This window comes from Salarias fasciatus, chromosome 1 (genome assembly GCF_902148845.1).
Source record: "Salarias fasciatus chromosome 1, fSalaFa1.1, whole genome shotgun sequence".
NCBI lineage: Eukaryota > Metazoa > Chordata > Actinopteri > Blenniiformes > Blenniidae > Salarias > Salarias fasciatus.
In genome coordinates this window covers 34,703,159-34,721,961 of record NC_043745.1, presented here as the reverse complement: position 1 = coordinate 34,721,961, position 18,803 = coordinate 34,703,159, and the positions used below count along the sequence as shown (strand labels likewise).

The 18,803-nt window shown below is 43.1% G+C and overlaps 1 protein-coding gene across 1 annotated transcript in view; it reads right to left on the bottom strand.

The window, feature by feature from the left end:
* LOC115391399 (protein kinase C-binding protein NELL1) overlaps positions 1 to 18,803 on the bottom strand; it is a 314,577-nt gene that overhangs the window by 161,610 nt on the left and 134,164 nt on the right. Inside the window, exons 11-12 of the mRNA XM_030095681.1 lie at positions 18,430 to 18,529; positions 12,483 to 12,611 (exon numbers count right to left, since the gene is read on the bottom strand). Coding sequence (XP_029951541.1) covers positions 12,483 to 12,611; positions 18,430 to 18,529 — 229 coding nt within the window. The remainder of the gene's footprint in view (positions 1 to 12,482; positions 12,612 to 18,429; positions 18,530 to 18,803) is intronic.

The following is an 18,803-nucleotide window of genomic DNA, read 5'->3' as shown; positions in this document are numbered from 1 at the left end:
TTGAGATAGGGGTGGTTAAAATGCATAAATGTGTCACTATCATGTTTTAAACACTTATTTAATTGCACACTTTTGCTCTTTTGTCACAGTGTTGATCTGAAAAGTGGCACGCACAGGTCACTGATGAAACACTGGGGGATTGGAGGTCAAGTTAACTTAAGCAGTGCGAAAGAGGGCAGTGCAAATTTCCCTTTAGCATACCACTACAGGAAATTTTGCAAGATTGAAGATAGAAATAACACTCGATTGTCCAGATTCTGAAAACAAAATACCTTTTGAACTGAACTGTGGAAAGAGTTCCTACTGGCCATGTGAAAAAAGTTTGTTCTGCTTCCATTTGCATAAAAGCTGAACACGTGTATCTCTACTCATATTTTTTAAAACATTTTTTGCAAAGAGCAAAATTAGAAAGATGAGAATTTGAGGGGGCCAAGAAATGACAAAACTCTACAGGAATACCTATTTAATCCTTTGAAATCTAAAGTTTCAACCTCAGACTGTAACTAAAGGCTGTTTTGTGTCATTCAAGACAGAGCATCCATAAACACACTGATGTGTCATTTCACTGTATTTATTCATTAACTTTATGTTGAGATTGTGATCATTTTTGGTGGTAATTGTTTGAAATCGACAGAAGACAGACATGTTTCCGACGCATGCTCTGCGCCACAGCACAGAAAAAAAAAAAAACTTTAGTTTTAATTAAAAGTTTATTATGACACTATTTTTGAACTAATAGTCGAACTAAAATGAGATCAACATCACTGATTTATGTAAGAGATTAAAATCTTGACTTGCATACTTTTAATATCACTGCCATACATGCTGTTTGTAGCATTATATATAAAAAGTACGACTAATTGTGTGTATCCATGAGTGCCCAAGGTAAATGCATCAGAGAGGCAATGCAGCACGAATCATGGTGGATTGTCTGTTTTGTCTATTATCTAAAATGCCTACATTTAAAACAGGAAGTACTAAATATAATCATAAGCCCTCTAAATGGTGATTTGACGCTCTACATCTGAAGTCTGTTAAAACCACAACATTTCTAAAATCTTGATGATTCTGGAGAGATAATTGTATTCACTAATAATAATAGTTAATATAGTCACATCAACGTGACAAAAATAGAAAAAGTACTGTTCTACATTCATTGTGAAGGTATTATCTGTTGCGATGACAGCTGTTTCTGGCCTGATCTCTGATCTCTCAATAAATTATAGTGAAGCCAAATACAAGTGAACACACCCAGTGTCACAAACACACAAATAACAGGAAACTTCTAAAATAAAGTGAGGGGTATTTTCACTTTTTTTTTCTTTTCTCAGAAACGTATAATTTGAATTTTGATCATCTGTCAGCAGGCAAAGCTTCAGGCCCAATGCAATCCAGACATGGACCCCAGGTTTGGAGCCACTGCTTCAGAAGACTCTGTGCACATCTCAGTGGACAGACTGTCTGCAAGACCTGGAAACATTAGATTTTTATTTATTCCTCCCTGATTTAAATGCAGGCATCATCCTGGCTGCTAGAGGGGATGTCGAATGCTTTTAGGCTGATTGCTTAACATGTTTTTTTTTTTCCTTCTTCTTCTTCTTCTTTCAGGAGGGAGGACAAACAACAAACTTTTACGAAGGGCACAGTTAACAACAGGTTCTTCGCCGAGACTTGCACTGCTGCCTTTTAGCGCGTCCTTGTCTTTATCTACCTTCGCTGTCTATGTTCTTGTATTTTCTCAACTCACCCCGGCACCAACCCCATCATTCTGCAATGTACAGAACAGAGGAGGAGCAGATGCCGTTGCTCATTCGTTCCCTGTCATTACATCCTTGTTTCAACATGATACAGGCAGAGCTCCCACAGAGAGTCTGATTGATTCGCAGAAGTACAAACATAGCCAATTACTCTTTAATGCCACTGAGTGAGAGTCAATTCAGCCGACGGCACTCACCACTGCCACAAGAGACGGAGGCCCGCCGCTGCTGCTTCGATCATTGTGAGCTGAATCTGAGCAAATGAGAATGATCTAAACTGCCCCCAATCAATAAGTCACTTTCTTTTGCATCATGTTTCTCAATGCACATCATCATCATATCTCTGAGCAGCAGTACACAGAGAAAACTAATGAGTCTGCGCCGAGGGGTATGTGATGTAAGATGGGTAAAACACTCATGTGTGTTATTACATTTTGCATGAGTTGTTTCGTGTGACCAAACCCAGCGGGCAAAAAGTAAGCAGAAACTGTCAGTTTGAGCGGATTAGCAGCAGTACAGGGGCAGATGCTGCACTCCGGGTGAGACGCGCCGTGTTTCTATGAGCTTATCTGAAAACCCAGGACGGCTTCACACCCACACACAAACACACGTGCATGCATGCACAGACACACACCTTCGACCCGACTGTGAAAGCTCTGCAGGCAGCAGCTGCCTTTGATTGGCTCATTTCCAACCTCTGAAGATATGATTCCCACAGGTTTGCAATCCCAGTGATCTTTCTGTAATTCCTGTCTGTTTGTAGCAGCGGCATCCCACTACCACACATGTCTCCGTTTGTATATCTGTGTGTGTGTGTGTGTGTGTGTGTGTGTGAGAGAGAGAGAGAGACCATCAGTCAGTGTGAAGGTTGGTCCCACCCAGACGCCAAACGGCTGGCTCATCTGAAAACACACCACAACCGCACCTCTATCGCCCTCTGCAACACGGGGAGACATGATGGGCAAAATCCCTGCACAAATGACTTCATAAATCCTAATCCATCTCTCCCGGGAGCGTGGGGTATGGTTACAACTTTATCACATGTGCACATCTCTGCACACAGGGTTCAGGACATGAGGGCTGTCAATGTTGGGAAGCTTCCAGAGCAAACAGCCGAAGTCTGAAGGGCATGAAGATCCACAGAAACAATGATCTCCAACATGATTCTTATTCTGTTAAACTTTTCAATGCACAGCAGGTCAATACCTAATTTTGTTTTGGTAATGTAACTACTGTAAATACTGTAAGCTGTGGCAATTCTCAGAATTCATAGATAAGAACTTTGTGAAGGAATAACTTTGTTAAAGTGGATTTTTTTCAACAAAATCTTAACGCCCGCAGCCCCGGTTTTCACCCCCTTTCAGAGATTTGTACGGGCCGGCATGGTAAACCTAACCTTCCCTGATAGTGCAGCTCAACTCAACACCCCTATGGACAACTTCAATGAAAATGTGGCAGGATGACGTGCGCAGTAAACGGGAAGCAGGAAAGTCAAAAACAAGCAGAAGAACTCGACGGTGGTTGAGAAACAATATTTTAAATAAAAATCCCAAGAGAACAGTTACAGGAATACAAATATGTAAAATAACTGCAAGCAATTTTGCTTTTACAAAGGTGTGACAGTATGTAGGTAACTTTGCTAATAGCAAAAACTTACAAACAACTTAAAAAAATGAGAATGCAGTAAACTTAAAACCTACTTGATCGTCTAATGTAAAGCAGAGCTGCAACGCTGTTGTAAAAGCAGAATTGTCTGCAGTTATTTTAATATGGGCCAGCAAGAGCGAACACACATCTGCAGCAGCCTCAGCGATTTGTAAAGAGGCAGTGTTTCACAGTTTTCTTTTCTTTTTTTGAGGATATAATTCAAGTATCTAAGTATTCTTACTGTTCCACGGCAGATTGGCAACATGAAAAAAAAATATTGAGAATCAGTGGAAATTGATGTTATTATCAAAGACTATTGAAAGTCTTTTATTGTGACAAACTTAATCATTTTGAAAGGCCAGGCTTGCTTGAAGTAATTTAGTGAAGACTCATAACGCTCACATCAATAGAAAAAGTATAAAAACTAATTTCTCTAAAGATCCAATCTCTTCAAGCATTTTATAAAAATGTTTTCATGTTTGCCCAATTGTAGATCTGGAAAAAAAAAAAAGTCTAAAACCACTTCATCTTAAATTTAAACAAGATAAAAATGGCTTTCAGGCTTTGTTTTGCAGATGTTTCGAAAATACTTTCCATGTTTTCTGCCTATTTCTACAAAAAAAAAAAAAAATCATTTTGTACCCTTTTAAGGTTATAGCAACATTCATATGTAGTTTTATATTTTAAAGTGTTTAGCTGCATGTCAGCAGTTGCTTTATTTCTCACTGTGAAGTAAACTGCAGTGGCAGTTTCCAGTGTCCACATCAGACTTTTAATGTTCACATGTGTCTGATGTGATGGGCTCCAGGACCAGTGAGATGGCACGAAAGATTTTCACAAAGCAGGTTCCCTTCAATCGCTCAAGGCAGGAGCTTCAAACCTGGAGCTGCTGACCCCCTTGGAGGGACGAGAGTGATCACAGAGCGACCCGGGGCTTTGTCTGCTCTGAAGGCTGTCAAAATGTGATTTAAGCAAGTCAAAGAAAATCCTATTAAGACACTTTCTGACTTCGAGTGCAAAGTCGGAGAGAGAAAAAAAAAAGCACTTATTTTGAAGGCTGCTGGGTTTTTTTTTCAGTGTTGGTGAGAGTGACTGGGTCTGCAAACTTACAGTTCAACTGTAATATTTTTTTTTCTGAAGTGATATCAGAAAGGTGATATGCAACCTTATTGAGGGATGATATGAAGTGAAAAGCAGGAAGGCAATCTGGTGTGAAACTTTACATTGAAGCTGCGAATAAAGCAGTGGTGTAGTCCAGGTAACACAGAGGTAAACAGCACGTGACACACTCACTTCCAAACCCCCCAGTGCACCTCTCAGCTGTATCTACAAGCCAGAAGAAATCCGCCCTGCTCTGCCTCGAATTAGCTGATACTCGCTGCACTAACTGATTTGATTGGTTCATGTTTTTCTGCACAGCATGAAAATCAATAAATTGCACCAAAATGATTTGACAATGAACAAATACTATGGACAGATTTCCACGAGAGCTGTCTTACATACCGGCAGCTTTTAATCTGCAGTAAAATTCCACATGGCACATGAAATACATATCTACTGGCTTCTGCACCATCCTGAAATCTCTCACAATATGGCAACACATCAACCAAGATGTTTTAGGCAGGAACTGTGGCAATATTACCACCAAAGGCACAGCATATCATCAGTGAGGAGGGAGGGAGGGAGGGAGGGAGGGAGAGAGAGAGAGAGAGAGAGAGAGAGAGAGAGAGAGAGAGAGAGAGAGAGAGAGAGAGAGAGAGAGAGAGAGAGAGAGAGAGAGAGAGAGAGAGAGAGAGAGAGAGAGAGCAGAGAAGAGGGGAAATCTGTTGCAGTGTCAGTGGAGATTGACTGGAGATCAGGGGCATCAAAAAATGCCTCCCCAGAGCCTGTTAGCTAAGGGGACACATCAGAGAGTCGGGCCCTGAACCCGGGGAGTGTGGCCGCTGTGGAGCTAAATGAAAGCAAGCTGAACAAACAGAAATAGCCCTGTTAGGTTTGATGTGTCGGCCTCACACTGGGCTCTAATCTTATTACCCGCAGCAGAGAGATGGGGTGGTGGGGGGGGTGGGGTGGGGGTGGGGGGGGGGGGGGGGGGGGTGGGGGGGATGAAATGCTGGCCAAATAAAACTGCACAAGAATGCAACTCTGACCAGTGATTGACACAAAAGTGAAGCAAAGAGGGAACTGTAGCACAACTTGATCAAATACACGACAATTAGGCCCAATTAAACTTATCAGGACACCTCGAAGCTGAACACACATTGTTGTAACAAACCAATTTTCATGTGTAAAAGAAATTCCGGTTGCACATAAGAACTACTGAGGAGCTGCAGCGCACAACGGGAGGCGATGTTTCTATTAATGTGACCACAAAAGATCTTAACAGCGGGGGAATTTTCCACAACACCCTCCCCTCCTGAGATCATTTCCATGGAAATAAGCTTCGGCTTCAGAGATGTGAGAACACTTGACTCAACTCGGGCGTCTCATGCGCTCTTGCTCTGACTTTCCCCCTAATGTGCTCACCCATAAACATTTTCAAGGACGCGACGTGGCGTTGGCGCATTCAATTTGAAACATGAAAGAAGAAGGACGTGCACAGAAGGGGCACTTCAGAGGCTGTGGAAAAGCGTCCTGTGGAGTTGAAGATCATTTGGGTACATTGAGAGAGAAAAGGACTCTATAAAACTGAGAATATACTCAATGAAAGAATGATATTCCCCATCTAGGTGCAGTTTGGACCCACATTAGGCCCATGCTGGGATTTTACCCACCTCAGAAAAGAGCGATATTGAGCAGCCTCTGGGATAACAATAGGCCATTTGGGAGGATGGTCCTGGCAGAACCGAGGTAGGAAATAAGGAATCATGTTGTTTCCTCTTCACTGATTCCACACTATGCCACATCAGGGGCACTGGCACCTTTTTTTTTTCTTTTTTTTATTTGAGGGCTTCGTTTTCAGTGGATTGAAGCCAATGTGGGCAACAACGGTGATGACAGGACTTTTTTTTTTTTAATACGACCATTAACAAGACGTCAGCAAAACAACAACTGAAGCTGTAATATCTGTGTCCGCTGGAGCTGAGAGGATACAGTAGATCTGCTGGGACTCTCAGGATATCACTGACAGCACAAACAAGAGCTGATAGGGATAATAAGCCCATGATAAGCCCATAAGCACAAACACCCATAAAGAAACAAAAAAACAAAAACAAACTTGCCATATGGTGATGGAGCATCATCAAGTGGCGTGGCTCACGGAGAAGGTTAAAAAAAGCACAATGTGAAGGCAGTGCATTGTATCTATGGTCATTACAGTTCGAACATAGGTGGATGAGTAGGACTTATATAGCGATCCTGACCTGAAACTGGAGGCAGTTTCGTGTCAGTGCACACTAACAGATTTAGAAACATGGCAGCCGTGCACAGGAAGTGAAAAGTCTTGATAGGTTACCCAGAGGCAAGCTCAATTCTAATAAAGTTGAAGACTGTCTAAAATAAAAATGAAAACATGAATGCAGGTTTTGTTGTTTTCCTGATTAATTGAACACCGATTGAATGAATTTAACCCTAGCCCAAGTGGAGGAGTTCAAGTATCTTGGGGTCTTGTTCACGAGTGGGGGACGGATGGAGCGTGAGATCGACAGGCGGATCGGTGCAGCGGCTGCAGTGATGCAGTCGTTGTATCGGTCCGTCGTGGTGAAGAAGGAGCTGAGCCGAAAGGCGAAGCTCTCGATTTACCGGTCAATCTACGTTCCCACCCTCACCTATGGTCATGAGCTTTGGGTCATGACCGAAAGGACAAGATCCCGGATACAAGCGGCCGAAATGAGCTTCCTCCGTAGGGTGGCTGGGCGCTCCCTTAGAGATAGGGTGAGGAGCTCAGTCACCAGGGAGGAGCTCGGAGTAGAGCCGCTACTCCTCCACATCGAGAGGAACCAGCTGAGGTGGCTCGGACATCTGTTTAGGATGCCTCCTGGACGCCTCCCTAGGGAGGTGTTCCGGGCATGTCCCACTGGGAGGAGACCCCGGGGAAGACCCAGGACACGCTGGAGAGACTATGTCTCTCGGCTGGCCTGGGAACGCCTTGGGATCCTCCCAGAGGAGCTGGAGGAAGTGTCTGGGGACAAGGAAGTCTGGGCATCCCTGCTGAGACTGCTGCCCCCGCGACCCGGCCCCGGATAAGCGGTAGAAAATGGATGGATGGATGGATGAATGAATTTACTCCTATTTTGATTACTCATTAGTTCAGATTGCCCAAGGTCACCCTGAACCGTTCAATTACTGAAGTTGCTATAGGTTTACTTTTTACAAGGTTTGCTTTAATGGGCAAACCTTTCAATATGGAGGAAGACGGATTTGCAGTCTGTTTGATAATTGACCTTATTGACCTTGAGCAACACTTGCATGATGCGCCTTTGGTCAGCTGTGATGTTTGAATATTTGAAGCTGTATCCAGTATTATGGGCCTTAAGTGAGGTGTTGCAACTGAAAATTTCCTTTTATTTCAGCGAAGGCTATTTTTTGGTTTGCCTTGTGTCAGGATATCTTGTTCTGAATTGTTACTGCTCCCTCTGGATTATGTATTTAGAACTGTAAAGTGATTGCCCACAAAAATGTCCCAGTTCACATGCATAAAATCATTGAAATTCATCTTTCCGGGAGAAACAGAGGAACAAATGTATTTGAAAACATCAACATGACATCTTCAACTGAAGATCATTGTGTCAGCAGGTTTGCTATATCATTTGTTTTACACATTCACTCTGCATTATGCCTTTATGCAGTCCAGAGGTTAAGACAGTATGATGCTATAGGTGTTTATAACAGAGTGAAAATCCATCTGAAGCGGAATTGAAGCCTCACCCGTCACTCTCCACCAGTTCATCATTAAGGCCTGAAGTTGTCGAGTGATTCAGTTACCGAGTGTTGACAACCCCCATCAACATCAACCACTGCATTCTTCCCAGATTAGAAAGCACCTCCCAAGCTGGAGACGGGAGGAGCAGATGTCTTACCGTACCCAGAGTGGCGCCGTCAACGGCGCTCACGTCTTAAATCTAGAAAGACGGAGGCCCATATGCAGTGATACATCTTTAATGGAATAAATAAACACGCGGGCCTCTGTGGACAGGCGAGTGAGTAACACGCCGTCATTAGTGTCTGTCCATGTTTGTATTTCTACATGTGAGCATATTCTGCACACCCCGGCTTTCTCAGAGATTAGGCAGATGGTTTTGAATATTCACATGTTCAACACACTGTCTTTCTGGCTGGGGAAGTCAGGCTCGCATCATGCATGCAGCACACAAACAACACGGCAGTTTAATTAATTTCAGTTGTCAGAGAGAGAAATGTTATTTTTATGCCATTTTTTGCCAGAAAGTCAAAAACAAGTTCAACTAAAATCTGACGACATAATCAGTTTTTTGGATGACTCTGCAAATGCAAACGATCTTTAGTCATAAACTCTTTTCCAATAGTTTGCATCCAGTAATTACGGGTCAATTTGATAGCTATTTGCTAACGCGATTACAGCTGCACTGCTCGGAGCCTTTTCAGCACCACTTCCAGGCGCGTGGCTTTGTCAAGTGTGTTTACACTCGACTGAAGACATCCTCACTGAGCTCCAGCGAAGCCTGCGCTGAGCGTAACCTCAAACATCACACCGCCGTCAGTCAGACAGAGGAAGGAAAGACTTTGGTGCGTTGAAAAATGCCTCCATATAAACTGAAATGTAAAAGTAGCAGAGGTGGAAAGCAACATTTAAACAGGCTTTTCAGCTATCTGAGCCCGAGTGTTTAGCTTTACCAGCTTTTACTCCGTACACCAGGCTCTGCAACCTGCAGCCACCTGTGGATCCCTGAAGCTGATCCCTGAGCACGTCAAAAGACATTTTACAAGGAAAAAGACTCAAACTGACACGGTTAGCAGATGGTAATGGTTGTGCACGCTTTGCTTGTAGCCTTGTTTTGTATCGTGTCTTTTGTCTCCATCATAAGACAAAGAGTAGAAGTCAGTGTTTCATGTGGAGTCCAGGAAGGATTTTTTATTACTCACGTTTTAGTTTCTGACTTAAAAATATGATACAAGTTTGATGAGGATCTGGGTCATTGATGATGATCAGGCTGCTGTATTAGAAACAGGATCACAAGAACCCATCCATGTGTGGAAAATCACCTAGCACCATAACCTAACAATTACATTTCTGCTTGAAAACATTGCAGACACTGTCACTTTTAATTGTATAAAGGTAAAGAAGTTGATTTTACACTTACTTTTTTTAAGTAAATATGAGTGACTCCTTTTGCAACCTGGAGGTCTGTCTTATTCAAACATCATGCAAAAAAGCTTCCATTCATTTAAAAAAAAATCAATGCAAGGAGATTCAAAAAACTCTTCAACTTTATATTATTCACATATTTAAAATGTGAGACTGACCTTGTAATATGCCTGTATGTGTAAAAAGGAGTCCTTGTCCTGTCTTTAAAATGAATCACCTCTGTACACAAATTGGAAAGAAGCTGAACAAACTAGTCTTGAAATTGAAAAACCACATTTAATAATGTTCAATTACAAATTATGCCAAGTTGGAAAGAAAAGGGACTGACTGGAAGCCAAATATCAAATAGATTTAAGTACCGAGAGAGGACGAGAATAAATGCGGTACCACGAGGTGACTGAATACAAGATTTAAAGCTCAAACTGAGCTCTGTTGAAATCCACTCTTCCTTTTGTAAACAGCACTCCGATTACAAGTAAATAATCGGGTCTTCGAGCATTCGGCTGCATATTAAAAGATTCATTAGACTGTAATGGTCACATCTGATGACGGCTTAGAAGCACAGCCAGACACAATCTCTGTTTATGAGATAGAAGACGGGAATTTAATTTGCTCAGTAAAACAACGTCTTGGATATCAATGACAGCCCGTCTGAGCGCTGAGCCCTGTGTGGAATCCAAATAAATTAACAAAAGAAAATATGTGATTACGCGCGTCTGTTGTGTAAAACATGTTATCCTAAGTCAAAATAAGTCAAAGGTGTGAGTGAAACCATGCGAAAAATCACCACAGTGTACATTTGGATCCTGCTAATCCAGTTACAATAGAGATCTGAGCTGCCTTTGGGGTGCAAAACCCCCCAAAAGATGGATGATGCAGCTAAAGCCAATACAGCCGTGGCGTCACGATTTACATAGCTGATCTAACAATCGGCATTTCCCAGCCCTGCGTCTTATGGTGTGGGACTGTTGAGGATTGTGAGAGGAGCTCTGGGTAAACCTCTTTACCATGCAGATCAAACAGACGCAGACAGACTGCAGGGCTCGTGGCTGCCCGGCTCCCAGCGTGTCTGCTGTGGCTCCGGCCCAAAGACAACTGCACCGAGCATCCAGCAAATCCTTCAATCCACAGATTGACGCTCCCAAGCTTCTTAATCAAATAAGGCCATTAGCTCCATCACAAGTAATCTGGGCCTCCAGCACCCGCCGATTGGGGTTTTCACTCAGCCGACAATCCCCCATCATGGCGTCACCATCAGAATTACTTTTCTAGTGAGGCTGGAAATCCATGGAAATGACCAAAACGGATCAAAACCCTGATCTCTTCTACAAGAAATGCCAAGTACGCACAATAAGGGCCCGATTTGCCAAGATCCCAAAAAATACACACACTGACCCACTGCTCATGAAAACCGACTTTGGGTTTTCACTTTGCTTGTGGAAGTGAGTAAAACAACATTCAAACAGGAGAACTTCATTCAGGGCTTTGTGTGTCGAAGAAAAGAGTAAACCCTGTGGTAAAAACAAGAGCAGAAGAAACCAAGAAAATACAGCAAGACTCGAGTCAAGCTGCGAAACTCAACACGTTCTAATAAAACTTCTGTAAGTAAAACTGCAGGTGAAGAAACACCTCTGAGCACAATAACAGCCGAATCTCTGTGAAGAACTCTGTGGATTTGGATCTACCTTTTCAAACATGTTAAGCTATTATCAGCTAAGTGTCCAATAACCACCCAGTAAGTGATATTCACGCTCCTTCGCTGCAAATGAAATGTAATGCTGCGGGCTCCTGGGACTTTCCAATATGGAGAAACCCATTTACTGAAACCCAAAGACAAATTCATCACATTTTGGAAGGTTTAATACTTTCCAAATGATTTCTCATATTGCATATTCATACAGGGGACCGTGCTGAAAGGAGGGTGCATGATAATGATGCACGGCTGTCAGGAGATTAACTTCCATGTGTTTTTGCACAAGTTTCCCCACAGAGTCGGCTTTGAACTGACAAACAGCCCAAATATCCTGTACAAGCAGCTAAAATATATGATTCAGCTGTTCCAAAGGAAAAAAAACCTACAAAAGTAAGAGAATATGCAAAAAATGTCCATGTATCTGAAAGCTCACTGAATACAAATGATGCTTCGTCTTGGAAGACTTAACTTCTTTGCTCGTAGGCACTCCGATACTCTGAGTTGATTCCAAGACGCCTCCGTGCAAAAAACTTTTAACAAGCTATAAATAGGCAATCCAACATTACAGCACAGTGGCACATATTTGACTCCATCCCACTTCTTCTTTGTTGTTGTTGTTGCTGTCACCGTCAAGATCCCAAAACTGCAAACACAAACCGAGTCGAAGACAGAAGAAGAAGAAAAAAAAAAAAAAAAAAAACTGCTGTTCATTTCAGAAGACTCTGTGAAAGACGAGGTCAAAGACCAGACAGCAGAATTATTTGAAGAACTAAGCCCATGGATCAGCTCCAAATCAGTTAAAATGAGACAAAGAATGACTCAAATGATTCTCCTGAAACTTTCATTTAACAAAATATTCACTGCAACCTCACCCATTGACACAAAACAGAAATTAATGCATCACAATTTTCCATACACAAAGTTCTCATCTCATCAAATCCCCTCAGCTCATTGCGACGATCCAATCTGCAACCAACAGCCTTCATAAACACCTCCACCCCTCCCCCGTTCACACTGGCTTCAGCATCCAGCGCTAGTAGACGTTCGGAGTGGAGCGCAGCAGCGAGCGCTCATCCTGGTTCCGGGAAAAACGCAGTCCTACCTTCACAGTAAGTAGAATCCCCGTGGATGGAGGCGTAGCCGCTCCTGCATTCACACTCTGCTTTAGTATTCCTGTTTTTGCACTCCGAGTTTTCTCCACAAATGAGTCCCTCCGCACAGAAGTCATAACCTGAAAGAGAGAAGCAAAAGAAGCCTTAAAAGTCTGCTCACTCAAGATGGTGGAAAAGTTGTGTGTGGACACACAGACACGAGTGCAGAGCGAGCGCGCCGACAAAAGAAGAGGCGAGCACAAAAGAGTGAGCTTGTGGCTGTCCCCTGCAATGCTGCTGATGACGGCAAGTCCGATATGTACATTTACACCTGAAGGAAATCTGATGCAGAAATACTAAAAACTGCACACTTGCTGGGAAATCTGCAATCTTTCAGAATGTACCAGTCTTTGTGTAGTTTCAGTTTCTCATGACAATTTAAGTTATTCTTATTTGCAGTGCTGGAAGTGATGCACAATTTATTAAGCGGGATCTTGAGCAGGTAGAAACGGATGGTGAGAGAGTCAGGGAGGCAACCAGGAGTTCGTCGATTCAAATCCCGCCGCCGACGAGACGCCACTGTGCATCCCCGAGCAAGATCCTCCTACATCCAACTACTCTGGAAACAAGAGGCGTCCCATGTGAAACCTGAGCGGACGAAACCAAACTTGTTTTGAAGAGATGGATAATGACGGAGCAGGGTTCAATCAGAAAGTCAGAGATTTCCACTGCAGTGTTTGTTGTGTTTGTGTTCAATATTTTAACTGCGAGCAAACATGTTGTTGAACCCTCTTTCAACATGGAGCCAAACATCTTTTTACAACCAGGTTTTCTACAGTGGCTTCCAGCATTCACACGCCGGTATGGCACACCGTCAGTACTCTGGCGTCAGAAGCGAGCTTCACGTTCAGCAACGCTCCACTGTGTGACATTAAGTTTCCGATGCTGGCAGCCAGTGCAGTGTGAGCATCGTGCAAGGCAGCCATCACCACTGGTGTGTGTGTGTGTGTGTGTGTGTGAGCCTAACTGATGAAGTGGCGAAAGACTCCATGAATGTTACAGAAGTCTATTTACCATTACTATCACATTGCAAATGCCTTTTCTAACAGAAAGCAGCAGTTTTAGACCCCGTTTATACGACAACGTTTTGAGTGAAAATGCATCGTTGTTGCATTTTTTACCAGACAGCCTTCCTGATGCAGGCAGGATTCAAACCCGGGTTCCCCACACCCACATTCATTTTCTGCCACTTTATCCCTTTCGGGGTCGCAGGTGGCTGGAACCGATCCCAGTTGCTGTGGGCGAAGGCGGGGTACACCCTGGACAGTTCGCCAGTCTGTCGCAGGGCTGACATATATAGACAAACAACCATTCACTCACACATTCATACCTAGGGGCAATTTAGGGTGATCAATTAACCTACCATGCATGTTTTTGGACCGTGGGAGGAAGCCGGAGTACCCGGAGGGAACCCACGCACACACGAGGAGAACATGCAAACTCCACACAGAAAGGCCCTGAGCCCCGGCCGGTATTTGAACCCAGGACCTTCTTGCTGCGAGGCAAGAGCGCTAACCACTGCGCCACCGTGCGGCCCCCCTACACCCACAGTCAAGATTAAATCTGATCAATCCAAGATCAAAAAGAAGAGCCTCCAATGTCTGACACGACTTCACTTGGTTCAAAGTTATGAGGAACTGGAGCTGATCCCAGCTGTTCAATGTTTCTTTCACTGCTGATTGATCGGTGCGAATGGCTGAAATGAGCAAATAGCATTGAAAACGAAAACTGCTTGAAAACTGCTTGTAACACTTATTAAAATGTTAGTGATGATCGAATGTGAGTTAACAGTCCTGTGGGTGGAAAATAATGAGCCTACAATTAAAACTACTTTACAGTTATAGTAGGTGTCTTGAAAATAGTTCAAGGAAACCTAATTTCAGCTCATTTGATTCTTAATTGCAGTGTTTTACTTTAGCAAAAGCATTCGTCTCCACAGTTATGGTACATTTTGAAACAGGTACTGAGCCTTTTTCTGAAGGTTAAATATTTTTTCAGGCTCCAGGTTATTTTGTCAGACGCCTGCTCTAACCTAAGCACGACTGAAGACATTCTCCAACATGCTGATAAGAGCAATTGCTTGAGAGTTACTCTGACCCATCAGGGAGGTTACAGACAGACAGACAGACAATGAGAGGTGAACGCCTCCTGCTCAGTAGGTCCGAGTTGATGTATCCCATCATGCCCTGCAGTGACTGACAGACCGGCTGCACATTGAAGCCCTGCAGAGGCAGCGTGCCCGGAGAGCCATCACACAAGAAAGAGCTGCACATGCATTTTTCTCCCTTCATCCGGCACAGAACAGTTTGTACGTACTGAAGCACTGATTACGCAACGAATTACACACTTGCTCGTGTCTGTGCAACAGTAAAGTAGTGGGGTATGAACACCATGTGACAACGGTGCAATTTCCAATTCAGCAGAGCCAGTGTGAGTCTGAGGACTGAACAGTGAGATGCAAATGAAACCCAGTCTCTCATTGAGGGGGAAAAAATGTCTGGAGATGATTTGTAAATAATGACCGGAGATTCTTCTGATGAGTGTGCCTGATAGAGAAGCAGAGGGGAAAAAACACTGAGAGTCTAATCTTTAATTGCTTGTTTTTACTGCATAAACTCCCCTTTTTTTTTGGCATATACTTTTCTCTCTTTTCTCTTGAACTCTTCAACTTTCCTCCCCCTTTTCTCTCTTCTCCCAAACGGCTTGCTCTTTCTTTACAACCTGTACAAACAAGCAGCAACGAACAAATTCTGCAGCTAAATTCAGAAATGAACTCTGTGTTTTCGCACTTTTTAAAATATACCTGCTGCTGGCTGCATGTTGGATTGGAAATCAGGTGCGACCAGGCACATTTCTCAGAAACAAAACAGAACTCAATCTGAGGCGTTAACTACTCTCAAGTGCATAATTACACTTGCTCACATGAGATACTTTCATGAGTATTGTTGCAAAAAAAAAATACTGAATTTTAAAGAGCAATTTATACCAGGAGTGAAAAACACACGGTAGTTCAGGGACCACATCTAGTTTGTATTTTGTCCTCTATTCTAAGAACATTTTTCAAAACAAAAAAGAAGAAAAAAAAAAATCAGTCTTTTAACTTGAGACAATGTCCTCAGTGGTTTGCCAGCCCGACAGAAGCCTCTTGTGTGACGGTCTTGTGGGTATTTAATGTACGCATTGCTTTAATTGGAACAATCTACAAGCAAATGTATTGTTATGAAACTAATACTCAAATAAAAGTGCTCCAAGCGTCCAATCAAAGTGTCATTTAGATTTTAACTTTAGTTAAGCAAATCAATTTGTCATATGTTTAACCATTTAAACTCTGTTTTTAATGATCTGAAACCAAACCTTAAAAGTTCTTTAATGCCTCCTGAGTTCCTGTAAAGCATCTTTAATACGCTTGTGTTTGAATATTGCTATGAAAATAAAGTTGGCACTCGGAGTAAGACTACATTCATACTACTTCACTCACAATCATTTTTGAAGAATGAAATCAATTATATTTCCTATAATAACAGTTTTGACAATGATGAAAGTCTCAGGAGAGAGTATAACGAAATAGCTCAGAAAAGTGTATTTTAAATAAAGAGCACCGTAATGTCCTTGACCAACATCTTCTAATAATTCAAAATATTTTAAGCCTGGAGCTGAATATAAATCAATAGACACGTTGCTACAATGCAAATATATGTGGTAACATCTGGCTTGTGGATCTGTCTGCACAGCAGCACAGTTAAAGTTTACTCACATGTCAGCTGATAACTCCATTACGTCCTGGTGAGAGAGCTTCACATGGAGGACAGACTGAGGCAGGATCTGACAGCACACGATGTGTTGTTGCTGCACCTCAGACGGATGAGCTGTCATACGTTCACACGTCATTATTCACACAGCGGCTTCCACACCCCCGAGTCACGATCACAGCTGTCATATCAGCTCCGACAGTCCCGATGCATTGAGCGTTCTTTACATGTTCACGCGTGACAATAATCAACCTCACTCAGACGATGTAGCAGGAACCACAACATTATGTCACATTAAATTCTATAGAAACTCACAGCTCAGCATCACGTCTACTGGAAGTTATATCTCGCAGCAAAAAGCAATTAAACGGCCAGCTGCCGTGATCGCATGACATTATCTGTGTGTTTGGTCCGTTGATGGTCCGCTCTCAAAAGCAAAGTGTGAATGCAAGTTGAACCAAGCCCCGCCCCCCACCTGCACCTGCCCAGGACAGCCGAGTCCCGGACTTTCCTGGTATGAAAGCAGCCTATGTTTCTCGGCTGACCTGGAAACACCTCGGGATCCGACCGGAAGAGCTGGAAGAAGTGTGTGGGGACAGGAAGTCTGGGCATCCCTGCTTAGACTGGCGCCCCTGCAACCAGGTCCCGGAGAAGCGGCGGAAGATTGATAGATGGAAGTTCACAGCTATTCTATTGGACAGGAGGCCATTGTCCATCTACTCGCACATGTGCCAAAGAACTGTTTACTGCAGCTGTGGTGTGCATTTCAGGAAAGCTGCGTGTTCCTTGTTTACACAGAGAAGTGTTTTCAAAAAGTTTTACTGAGGGAATTTTTGGTGGCTCCCGTTTACCCGATTCTAACGTACTTATGATTAAATGTACTGCAACAGAATTGGTACTATCGCCCATGAGGACACTGAAATCTCTGCCACAGACAGCATGAAACAAAACATATTAGTCATCTAAACAGAAAAATCAAAATTACTCAGATATACCTTATCCTCGCAGAGATACACAGAAGCCTGGAAAATTAGATTTGATTGGGTTAAGATGTCTCAGTTTGTTTAGAGCGCATTTTAATCTTCTTCAGCTGTAGTTCACAATAGACCATGCACTTTTTAATTATCTTATTTGTTCACGGCCATTTGTGGTTCAATGGCACAGTAGAGCCTCCTCCTCTCTTTACTGGACACACGGATGATCATCAAGGCAACACACCACCTGCTCCTGAAGGGAATAGACTGTTTCAAATGACGTTAAAACCTAAAGCTGTGTCAGCTTAATGAAGAGATGAAGTCTAAGACCTTTTAACCAAGCACAGGTGTGAACACGCTGATTGTTTATCCAGCAAAAGTGAAGGTGAATCTTCAAATATGTGGGCCCCCTTTCTTGAAGATCGGACGTTGTCAAAAATTTGATTTGCACAGGAAATCATAAAACACTTTAATGATTGCAAAATAAAGGGTAAGCGAGGGAAGCTGGATTCATCTCCTCACCCTTCTTTTATCCCTTGCACTGTTTATCTTCCATCTCCTCTCTTCCTCGTTCACCACACAGCCCTAAAGCTTTAGATTTCCCTCCCTCCACCGCTCGCTGTTTTTGGTTAAACTTCCTTCGTCTCCCATCTGATTCCTCTCCTCTCCTTTCCTGTCTTCTAAACATGTATTTTCCCTGCCATCTCTTTTACATACTTTTCATCTCCCGCTCTTCTGAATGTTGGCGAGTCGGAGGCACACTGCCTATCTTAGCTAAACTAGAACGCAATTTCCTCCACTCCGAACCGTCCCCGGGATCCTTTCATTACCACTCTATAGCCGCCAGCCTCCAACAGTTTGTTTATTCAATGTATTTACTGAATTACCCGTGGCTATTTACCCTGTAGCACCTCCCTGCCAAAGCAGCAGGGTTCACGCAAATTGGCATAGCAGGTGCTCTGCAGCAGACAGACCAATCAGATATGATCGCTATCCCAGCCAAAAAAAGCATTGACACCGGCTGGAAAAGGGGAGGGAAAACATAATTATGGCAGAGGTACAGCCACGAGAAAGCAAGGCTGTATTTACTCTGATGGTGCATGCACAATGGAGGAAAAAAAAAAAAAAGTGATTTGCGTAATTTGAAAGTGTGCAAAGTGAGAAGAAAGACACACCTCGGCAGACGTTGCAGCACCTGCCATCTGGTAAGATCTGCTCGACGAGGGTGCAGTTGATCTCCGGACAGGTTTCTGTGACTTTCACCATCAGGCCGTTCTGGGACAGAAGAGAAGAAAGACGCTCTGATTTCAGAGGCAGATGCAAATGAGCTGAAGTCTGTGCTCTTTTTCCACGAGAGAAATAGCAATATAATTACATCATTTACATGTTTGGAAGTTGATGGTCTGGAGAGTTTTAGTTTTCAGACAGGGATATTGGGATTTAGATGAGATGTGTATTTCGTTCAGGGATGCACGGTTGCCACTGTTTTCAAGGACAAATATGAGTACTAACCTTCATACGCTTGCCGATACCGAGGACTGACACGAGT